This window comes from Corvus moneduloides, chromosome 17 (assembly GCF_009650955.1).
Source record: "Corvus moneduloides isolate bCorMon1 chromosome 17, bCorMon1.pri, whole genome shotgun sequence".
NCBI classification, from domain to species: domain Eukaryota; kingdom Metazoa; phylum Chordata; class Aves; order Passeriformes; family Corvidae; genus Corvus; species Corvus moneduloides.
In genome coordinates, this window is record NC_045492.1 from 4,247,489 (window position 1) to 4,258,629 (window position 11,141).

The following is an 11,141-nucleotide window of genomic DNA, read 5'->3' on the forward strand; positions in this document are numbered from 1 at the left end:
ACAGACAAAAAGGGAAAGCAGCAAGAGTTGCTTGTAACTCACTTTTGTGAATCGCAGCAATAATTTCATTAATATATAAACTCCTTCACTAGCTACGTGCCTAACCTGCCTCCTGGCCTCGCCTCACTTCTTCAAAGCACTCACCTACTTGTACTCCTTCAAAATTGTCGGTCAGCCACAAATTTTACATGTATCACACTGCCATGACTTTAAGTTTAAATACTTCCAGAGGGCTAAAGGAACAGCTTTGAAAGAGAGATGCTAGCTACATGTATTCCACCCTAGTAAAAAAACATTCATTCAGTGAAAAATTGGTTGTTCAGCTGTCAGAGAGGCCTCAGAGACACTCAGAAAACAAAGGGCTGTTTGTATCCCCTGGCTGCTCACCTGGCTTTTCTCTAAACCATATTACAACATCAGGAACAGGTGACAAAACAACTCCAAAACAGGGGTGGAAAACAGAAACTATTTACAGTTTGAAGTATAAACACCCCAGACGAGTACAAACCAGAGCTATAATTAGCAAGAGGAGCACTCGGGGACTTGGTTCAGCTGCAGTCTGTGCTGGCTGATTGGTATTGATACCACACAGGAGAAGAGATTAAGCTTGTTGTGTAAATCTGTAGCTGGAATGTACAAAGTGCTCTGGGTGACTTAAAGGCAAACAGAGGAAGAAATGAAAAATTTCCAACATTCTGCTGAGAAAAGGGAATGTCTGTAGCAGAAGAGACAACCACTTCTGCTAACATTTATATTAGCGCATCTCAACTGGGCAGGAACGTGGCAGGGGCTTTGGGGCACCTCCTTTAGAAAAACCTGTGCCAAGAGGATATGTGAAACATGAAGAAATGTAAAATAAAAAGAAGTTTTTGGGGGATAAAAGATGAACAGATTTCTCCCAAAAAACAGCTTTGATTTTAAAAACCATGGAAGAGCAAGGTAAAGCACAGAAGTCATGGAAGGCCTGAGTGGGGGAAGAATTTATGTTTAACAATTTGAGTGTCAGATTGACAGCCAAACAAAGGCTTTGTAATGCAATTTCACCACATTAATATAAAAAAAGTCCTTGCAATAGAGATGTGGTGTTGATGATGTTGACAAATGTTTTCTTCTCACCACTGATCTCCTTGTCTCTATTTTTGCTGTGCACTGAGCTTCAACATTTCACGGTCAATGAATTTAACCTGAATTTCCACTCCTGCACATTACTGAACTCACCACCTCAGGGAGTGGGCTAGATATCAAATAACTGGAAGTAAAAATATTCCTGAGTTTCTGTGCAGTATCAAAGTTTCTTAATAATGATCCATTAAATCTTAAGGTTTTCATCCATGTGCTGTCCTCTCTTTTTTAAATTATGTAGTTCCAGTCTGATATGAGGCAGTGATCTGCAACAATGTCATTATTGCTTAATTTCAAATCCTCCCCTCCCTTGGAAGAAATACTTTCCTTCTACAATAGCAAACTCACCTCTCCTTAGTTCTCTTTGGCAGAGAGACAAAAGGAGGCTGCCCGAGGGTGATAAATGTATTTTCAGCAGCTCCTGTTAGAATCATGGCTCTATTTTTTGTCCTCAGTTCACAAATCAAAATAACAACCCCTCTCACAGTGCAATTAAGGATCTCATGTACACCAGGAGAACCAACAGTAAGACTTAACTACAAGAAAATAAATGCTGGAGCCAGAAAGAAGGACCCAAAACACATTTTCTTCGTATATTATTTTTTTAATATATTAAAAAATTACATTTTCAATAAAGAAGTAGAAAAATAAGAAATTCTTTGGAAAGTGCTTGTGAAATACAAGCAGTTCCCCAGAAGGCATTAATTATCTGAACTACCACATATAAATGATCCAAGTATTCAGTGAACTACTGAGACAGTCCTAATCAATATACTGAAAGGAGAGGCTTTAAAAATGGAAAAATATATTTTCACTAAAAGGTCTTTCTCAAACTGGGGAAAGCCAGGTCTCAGGTACTGTTCTGGAATCCAGCTTCACTTGGGTCAGTGTCGTGTTCCTTAAGTGAGGGAAGAGAAAGAAAAAAAAAAAGAAGGAAAATTAGTTTTAACAACAGGATAGAACTGTAAGATTTTTGGCTTAGCTAGATTATGTGTGAAACAGGCAATTCTTGCTAGCACAAACTGCTGCTCTGCCAATATGCTCCAAACACACTTTGAAGCATCAAATCTACTATGAGGAACTATTTCAGCACAGCTGTGTTTCAGTACAGCTGCTGAGGAACAGTGCTGGTGTCACCTCTGCACTGCAGCACTGGCCAGAGCTGTGAGCACTCCTGAGGCCTCACTGCTCTCACTCAGGCACCAGCAATCAACTGGATTTAGTTGAAATTACAAGCTACACTTGCATGTACTAATCCCCCAATTAAAATAAATGAGAGACTTAATAAATTGAGCACTATATGTTTTATAGAGATTAACAGTCGTAAGTACTCTGGATCACACTTCACTGGTCTCATTTATTGCACAACTAATGTCTTACATCACTGCACCTCTCGCCTGTGACAAGTGTAGCTGCTACAATGACACACCACCCTCACTGCTGCTACTACAGCTACTCATTGTACTTTTTATAAAAATACCTGATTCAGTTTCTTAAACTCAACCACTTGGAAGAAGATGTGCTCCAGGATATATTTGGCATCTTGCTTGTCCTTTGGGAGTTCACTCGTCACACCCAGGATATCACCGCATTTCCGCACGTAAAACTCCAGGTCATCATCAGTGCCTAAACAAGAGCCCAGATGGAAGGCAGGTGAGTATCACACACATCTGGAGCAGCTGGCCAAAAACTGCTCTGAATCTCCATTTGCTGTTGGCATTCGGGGAGGTTCAGTCCCATAACCAAGCTCAGTGGACCAGCCATGATGTATTCCTGCAGCCAGTACCTGCTCATCTTCCTTAGGTGTTTAGAATAATCTTAACGTTTTAACTTCAAAGCATAAAAAGGATGTGAAATTCACCAGCAAGAGTGCCCAAAGCAATTTATGCACAATATAGGAAACAGCAGGCAGAAGCAGGATAAAATGTCATGTAACAGACAAAATATAATGTCATGGTACATAAAGTCACACTATCCATTTCCAAAGCCTTTCAATTTCTTGGATCAGGATGAGAGCAATAGATTTTCCCAAATGAGGTCCATGCTTTAAAATTAAATATAACAGTTTTCCTCTAAAAATTTGGACTTTTTATATAAATGTGCAAACAATCTGCTCCACTTACATTTGTTTGTGAGCTCTGCAAGACGTGCTCTCTCAGAGGAAAAAGTTTCATCCAAGTCAAACAGTTCCAAAGCGGGAGGAGGCAATTCTCTGAAAGCAGGTGGAAAAACCTTGAAGAGAAAAAGCAGCATGGTTGATTGCCACATATTTTTCTTACACTTTACAGATCTCTAAGACAACAGTTTTGAACTTTTACTGGACTTGAAGAAACCTTTTAAAAAGCCATAAGCAACTCCAAAGCCCACTGAACAAAGGGGCACCATTTGAAAATTCCATTCTTACTTTGTAAAAATAACTGAACATTCCAAAAGAGTTTAGTCACAAGGGTGCCAGAATTATCACCCAGCATCACAACTAGACATTCTTATTTGCAGTTTCAGTTTTGCTCCATGAGACCCAGGTGACGGCTGAGGAACTAAATTGGCCATAACAGATCACCCTGAAAATATATTGACATCAGTTCTGGTCAGAGTATCTTCTGATTCATGCAGGCACCATTTATGTCACAAGTTGGACTTGGGTTTGTAAAAAGCAGTGCATGAGACACCACTTTCAGTTGCAATCCTGCAGCTATAAGGATCCCAGCAATCTCAATAGCCAGGGTAAAGAAGGATGGAACAATGATGGCAAAATTCAGATACTCAGAGCTTCCTGCTTTCTGAAATGAGTCTGACACCACCATAGCTCGTGTTGTTGTTGTCAGCCCAAATCTCTGCTGGTAAAAGTTTGATCAGCTCCTGCTGTAAAAGACCAGTGCTCCACTTTCTGCCTTTCCTGAGGGTCTGGGAGATGGAAGCAGAGCAGGACAGACTGGCTCCTCCCTGGCAGCACTCAGTGCAGTACTTACACCACCACTGCCTTCTGAAATACCACATCCTGTTTTCACAGGGAAGGCTGAGCCAACACCTCACAGGACTGGGAGCAGCTACTCAACCAGAAGCTTATCACACAAGGATTCTGTTTTGGTACCACACACTACATTTTGAAGCTCTTTTAATAAAAATTAGAAGTGTAAATAAGTGCTCTTTCTAAAAGATGGTCCCTGTAGTGTATTCAACTCCCCAGTGATTAATGATTACTACAGTATTTCTCACCGCTTTTTTTACAGAAGTATGGAAATGACACACAGAGGTTTTGCATGAAACAAATGAAGCAGAGACTCATTAAGGTTGGAAAAGACCTCCAAGATTCTCAAGTTCAGCTTTCATGGAGAAGGGTTCTCCCTGTACTGCACAAGCAAGAAAATTACTCACAGCTGGCTGGAGGACAGGTAGTGGACTCTCAAATTCAGGCTGAATGAGTTGAAGGGGTTCATGTTTCACATTCAGTTCTTCATAAGCTCTACAGCACAGAAAAATTCAAAGTATGCAAGAAAAAATAATACAACATCTATTTCCACTTGCAGGCTACAGAGATGGATTTTTGTGAACACACCAGCATCAAAGTTTTGCACTGTAACAGCACAAAAAAAAAATGGGATGTCCATATTAGAAGGACCTCAGAGAACTACAGATCAGTAATAAACAACTTCTACAGTGAGAAAATTAAAATTGTGACAGAGGAAGATAATGATAGCTGGATATATCAGATGATCAAAAAAAAAATCACAGCTCAATTCTTCAATTGACTTTTAGCAGGATGAACATGGATGAACAAAAAGTGATCCAGCACAAAAAAGCAGAACTGGGATTTCAAAAATGTTTGTAAGGAAGTCAATAACCAAAATTTATTTTTGAAAAAAAACATTTGTTATGGTGGGATCAGAAGGGAGATCCTACTGTGAATTCACAACTAGTGAAAATACAAGAAATACAGAGTAAGAAGGAAGAGTGTCCACAGCAGAGTGGAGTTTCATGGCATCTGTGTTAAGCGGCCACTACTCAAGTGTTCAGACATGATCTGGGTAACAGGGGAGTTATGATGGACAAAGCTGATAGTGACACAAACTGGGAAAACTGAGCAGCTGATAAACCTCAAAACACAATTATTGGGAAATGCAAAGGCGACTGAAATGCAGCTTTCAGTAAATGCCAAGTAATTCAAACGTGGGGAAATGAGCAGCTCTCAGCTATCACTCCAGAAAGTGCCCAACTTCACTGCAGACAGTTCTAAAAACATTAGATCAATGAATCTCGTGTAGTCAGAAAAAAACGGAGAGAAGAAGGCCAGAAACTACAGCTAAGACAAGCAGCAAGAGAAAACATCATTGCCACACTGTACAAATCCATCCTCTGGTATATCCATATTCAAAACGCTGCCCACAGCTCAGTCCTTCCTGCTCTTAAGGAGACACAGTTGAACACAAACAGAAAATGCAGAACACAGAATGGAATAAATAAATAATAAGAAAATTACAGCTGCTGACTTGATAACTGAAGGGAGGGCAGTTGTGTCCAGCTGATAAAGGGATGTATCAAACAGCTTTGTGAAGTCTCTTGGGTTCTCATCTCCTTCCTGCAGGCAGACTCGCAGCTGCTCAGAGAGCGCGGCTGTGTCGGGGAGCACGGTGTAGTCTGAAATCTGAACACACAGGTACACATCCCTGTCATTTGAAACGGCCAACCCATTCCCATAGCCTCCTTCTAGTTTCTATCTCACATAAAATCTCACCTACAAGTTATTATTTCACTCTTTATCAGGTATGGCCCTTTGCAGTGCAGCTCACTAGATCAGTAATTGTGCCAACTCTTCTCTCAGCTGTAAAGCTACCCAACATATGGATGTTTCATCTGGATTTCTGTTAATTCTTTAAAATTAGAACAGCCAGCTTACTAAACAACCATGCAAAACTGTTGTTCTTTTATGCACACAGAGTATACAACTTTACCACATAAAGATATTTCCAAATAAAAATGGCATTTGTATACAACTAAAGCTGACACAAACGTTGATCCCTACTCACATACAGAAAATCTGCCTTTCCTTCCTGCACGCTCCTCCTGTCTGAGGGCTCAGAGTGAAAAAACTCATTACACTGGAGCAGTAAATCTCTTAAACATGGGCAAATTGAGAGAGACTTTCACAAATCCTATCTGATAACGAAGAGCAATCTAAGGCTGAGTGATACCATTATCTTTTACACCTAAGCCATCTGTCTACTCAATCTTAGACCATGAATAAAGGTACTGCAACAACAGCAGCACCCATCTGGCTGTTAACCACTCTGCTAAATACATGGTACACCAAAACTGGTGCTGCCAGATCACACTGTTCTTTACCTCCTCGTGATGGATCTCTCTTACCTCGGGGTCCTCCATATCCATCTGGTTTAAGTGGATATCTGATGTTGTGAGCCACTGGAAAAGCACATCCTGGAGAAGGGCAAAACTCAATTAATTTCAGGAGAATCCAAATAATCTCATACTATGCTTAAATATTCGTATTAAATCTATTAAATAACATGCCATGAAAAAGATTAAAAATAAGATAATAAATCAAAGAATATCCATTAGTATTGGCTTAGAATCCCTATACTGAATCCATTTCATAGCTGTCTAACTCTAAAATGAAGATGAGCCTGGAGTGCTTTGCAAACGTTGTGAAGACCCACTAGGGTGTTTTTAAAGAAAAAAAACAACTCCCAAAAGACTCCAACTTACCATGATCTTACCATTTTCTTCTTTATCTAAATACTGGTCATTGAACATGTGGGAAGATCCCAGCGCTGCCATCTTTCCACCTTTACTCTACCAACAAAGAATACAATATAACAAAAATTCCTTCCAAAGCAATTTTAGAGGTAATTGTTTTTGCACTGCTTTACTTGTCTACATAGTAAAAAACTGTGTTAACTTAATATCAATCCTGTGCTTGTAACCATTGACTATGACTAGATTTCTGAATTTATTTCTGTAAATTAACAGGGTTGGATGAGCAAGACAATATATGAAAAATCTACTGGTTCTGAGGCGACAGGCCTCTTCCTTCATTCAATATGGTGTACTTACAAAGCTAAGGATAATTTTATTTAATAAACTATTACTAAAACAGTGGAAAAAAATCCCAAAACTTTAAAGAACTAAAGATATCCACCAGTCAACCAAAAAATAGGTAATCTTTGCTGACCAGCTCATTAACTCTCCTCTGAACCCCATGCAAAGAAGTTTACTATAAAAAGAATAAGAAGTCACAGGGCTCATCTGGAGTTTGCAGATGCATCAAAAATTGAGGTGGGTTTGTAAGTATCCCCAAAACATCCACTCACAGTTTTTGTGTGGGGCAGGGGGAATGCAGGGAGTGCCCCAGGCAGCTCATACCTCATGCTGATAGAAAGCCAGGATAGGCCTGTTGAGAGGGAAGCAGACGGATCCTGTGGACAGAATTGCCACTGCTGGCTTCATCACATTCAGTGTGGCTCCAAAAGGATAAACAAAGGTGAGAGCTCTGCAGGAAATATAGAAACTCCATAAGCACCTGCATGCATCAGGCAGGCTGGACAGAGTCACAGAACTCAAAATCAAACCCACAGACTAGAGGCTAAAAAGATCTGGTCATGAGAACAGTAATTCCTTTCCAAACCTATCCCTCCTGCTCCTTCAGAGGTTACCAAGCTCTACTAAACAGATTCCCCTTTCCAGATATAACCTAAGAAGCATAAGAACATAAGAAATGCATTAGAAAACCTCACCATAAGCACAGTGTACTGCTGCTAATCACCAACCTGCCAGTTCTGAGGTATTCTACGTATTTTCACATCAGTTTCCTCACAGAAAACACTCACTGTGAGTCATGGCCCCTTCCATCTTCATCTGTTGTCTCAAGCACTGTTTTCTTTGCAGCTTCACTGATTCCCCTATGAGATATTGAAAAACAAACCTTGCTGAAAACAATCCAGATGACAAGAGTTTACTGTGAGGATTCATGTACCCCAAATCCTTACCTGTTCAAAACTCCATCAGAGATTAGTGCTTCCTTTGGGTGGTGGTACTTGTAATACACATTCCGTACTACAGCATCTTGAAACAAGAAAAAAATACAGAAATTCACACCTTAGCTGATCAGTGTGTTATATTTAGCAAAGAAAAATTAGTTTAGTTCTTGGATTCCCTGGGTGTTTGCTTCTAACAGCACAAAGCCGGCATTTGGATCCCAAAAGAATTGAAATCAGCCTTCACTACTGTTTCCTTTTGGACAAAACAGATTTAGGACAGGAATACCTTTGCAAATTCAAATAAAAATACAAAAAGTAAGCACATGTCCATCTTCTGCAAAGCAGAAGAGGCAAAAGATGGTCCAGTTAAAACAGCCTGTATCAGCTTTTACAGGCTGATTTTTTTAATACATCTTCCAAACACTTGATGAATCGAATCCGATTGATGCAAAAAAAAGGCACAGTTGAGAAAAGCCACCAAAGACCCAAAATATTTTATGTACACTGAGACACAGTTGCCTTGGGTTGTTGGGGGTTTTTTCCCCACTGGCAGCACAAAACTAATGAATGACATTTTGTTGGTCTGATAAAGAAAAGTGCCACTTCTTATTCAGGATGAGCATGAAGTGAGTCAATCCTTTAAAATGTGTGGAAAATATCTTAAAGGCTTTTGAATCAAGAAATTTCACTAGAATTAATTTTTCTAGTAAATTAAAACTAACAGCTACAGCAAAGGAATGGAGATGGCCGAGTTGTCCAGGTACTCTGTCCATGGAAAGCCTTTGCTGTGCTCCAGTATTACCCTGCCACGTGCATGCAGATTTAGAGAAAAAACATCTTTTAGATCAAAAGATACTTTGTGAGAAAGATCTGCTTGGCTTGTATCCACAAAGGCTGAACCTTGCTCTTTCAATTTTGCTGCAAATTGATGAATAAAAGGCAGCAGTGAGCCCCATTACCATTATTGAAAATGATCCCATATTCTTCTAACAAAAAGTTAATATTTGTGCCATTCTGGGACTCTCCACCTTCTCTCAGCATCACCAGGATGGCCCCACCATCCTCCAGGAATTTCTTCAGAACGGAAAACTAGAAAACAACACAGATCCAGAAAAAAAACCAAACATGAGAAACTACACACAAAACTGCATGAAGTTATATTGAGATGAGGGAAGGTAAATGATTTTGACTACCTGCATTTAACTTGATCCTATGAGAAAAACATCAAATTTCAATTTATATTAATTCATTTAAAGCAGCATTACAGCAAAGTCTTCTGTCTTGCTCTTTTCTACTTCAGCAAATTTTAAAACATAAGTAACTTGAAAACAATTATTGACTTTTTACCTCATCAGCACTGAACTTCTCTCTTGGTCCTGCTGTAATCCACAATTTCACCCCAAACAGTCTCTCAGATGTGATCTCATCTTTCAAGCTATGAATAGATTAATAAAGACACACATGATTCTTGGATATAGCCCTGAACCACAACTTTTTCCTTTTATTTTTTTTAAAGGACTGGCAAATGAACACAAAGCAAACCACTTCAGTCAGTTCGCATCCTTTTATCTGGGTTTAAAGTTGACAACTTGAGCAAAAATAATCCTTATAAATGTCAACCAGCTAAACAGTGACACTCCTCTGACAAGGCACCGTGGCAGTTCCAGAGCTGCTGCAAGCTGTCACAGCTGCTATTGAACTTCGAACCTGAGGAGCTTCCTATTATTTTTTTCTTTTTCTTTTTGGTCTGGGCACATTTCATAGAAGAAGCTGAGCTGGAGGGACCCACAAGGACCACCCAGCCCAGCTCCTGACCCTGCACAGACACCCCAACAACCCCACCCTGGGCATCCCTGGCAGCGCTGTCCAAACGCTCCTGGAGCTCTGGCAGCCTCGGGGCCGTGCCCATTCCCTGGGGAGCCTGGGCAGTGCCCAGCACCCTCTGGGGGAAGAACCTTTCCCTGATATCCAGCCTGAGCCTCTCCCAAACAGTTCATGCCGTGCCATCTTGCAGCGGCCAGATAAACAGCATCACCTGCACCGGGGCTGTTTTCTTTTTGTCCCAAACTCCAGATCGAGACAGACTCACAAATCTGCATGAGGCGCTTCATCCTTACAACTTACACTGCATCTCCGCCACAGCTGAGACAGCTGTAGCTCCAAAGAACCACGCACAACATCCCACAGCGGCAGAAGATGCAACAGGGCGCAATCAACGCGAGAGAGCGACCTCAGCTCACGAGATACATCCCCAAGGCCACTCGGGTACCCAGCGCGGCCCGCACACCCCCGCCGGGGCCTCTGCGTGTCCCCGCGAGCCGCCCCTCACCTCTGCACCTTCCAGCTGCCGCGCAGCCTCTTCCGCAGGGCCTTGTAGCCGCCGGCCGGCGTGAAGCTCTCGCCCTTGGAGGCGTTGAACACTATGGCAGTGCGCGGGCCGCTCTCCATAGGCTCCCCCGGGCTTGCCGGAGGGCTCTGGGGGGCAGCGGACAAGCGCCGGCGCTGCGGCCGCCCGCGGGTCCCCACCGCGGCCCCGCCGTGCCGCCGTCACCACGCGCGCTCCGCCCTAGCAACGCTCCGGTCGCACGCATGCGCGGGTGTCCTGCCCCCGCCCCCCCACAGAGTGCCGAGGTCACCGCGGTGGTTCGCTCCACTCCCCGCCAGGGAAACGGGCGGGGCGCTACCACTGCGGAGGGCGGGGGTGTGGCGCGGCGGGGACGGGACTGCGCGCAGCCGGCCGCGGTCAGTCCGGGCCGGTGGTCGCGGGCCGCGCTTGCCAGCCGGGCAGTCCCGCTGTGCTGAAGCCCCTCTTGACGCTTCTGGGCCTTTGATTGTACTTGTGTCTAAAATCCCAATCCTGACAGCTGCAGGTTCTGCCCTGTGAGGGTGGGGAGGCCCTGGCACGGGATGCCCGAAGAAGCTGTGGCTGCCCCATCCCTGGAAGTGTCCAAGGGCAGGCTGGACGGGGTTTGGAGCGACCTGGGAGAGTGGAAGGTGGCCCTGATCCTTAACCCTTTCATGATTCTG

General features: G+C 42.7%; 1 protein-coding gene across 1 annotated transcript; it reads right to left on the reverse strand.

Moving 5' to 3' along the window:
* Window positions 1–1,705: 1,705 nt before the first annotated feature.
* Window positions 1,706–10,676, reverse strand: IFT52 (intraflagellar transport 52). Its single transcript, XM_032127224.1, has 13 exons — window positions 10,444–10,676; window positions 9,462–9,549; window positions 9,074–9,203; window positions 8,124–8,199; window positions 7,965–8,036; window positions 7,501–7,627; window positions 6,844–6,930; window positions 6,487–6,555; window positions 5,610–5,764; window positions 4,498–4,585; window positions 3,246–3,354; window positions 2,603–2,748; window positions 1,706–2,020 (listed from the first exon to the last, which is right to left on the reverse strand). Exons 1-13 carry the CDS (start codon window positions 10,560–10,562, stop codon window positions 1,973–1,975), a joined length of 1,314 nt encoding a protein of 437 aa, XP_031983115.1. The 5' UTR covers window positions 10,563–10,676; the 3' UTR covers window positions 1,706–1,972.
* Between the last annotated feature and the right edge of the window lie 465 nt (window positions 10,677–11,141).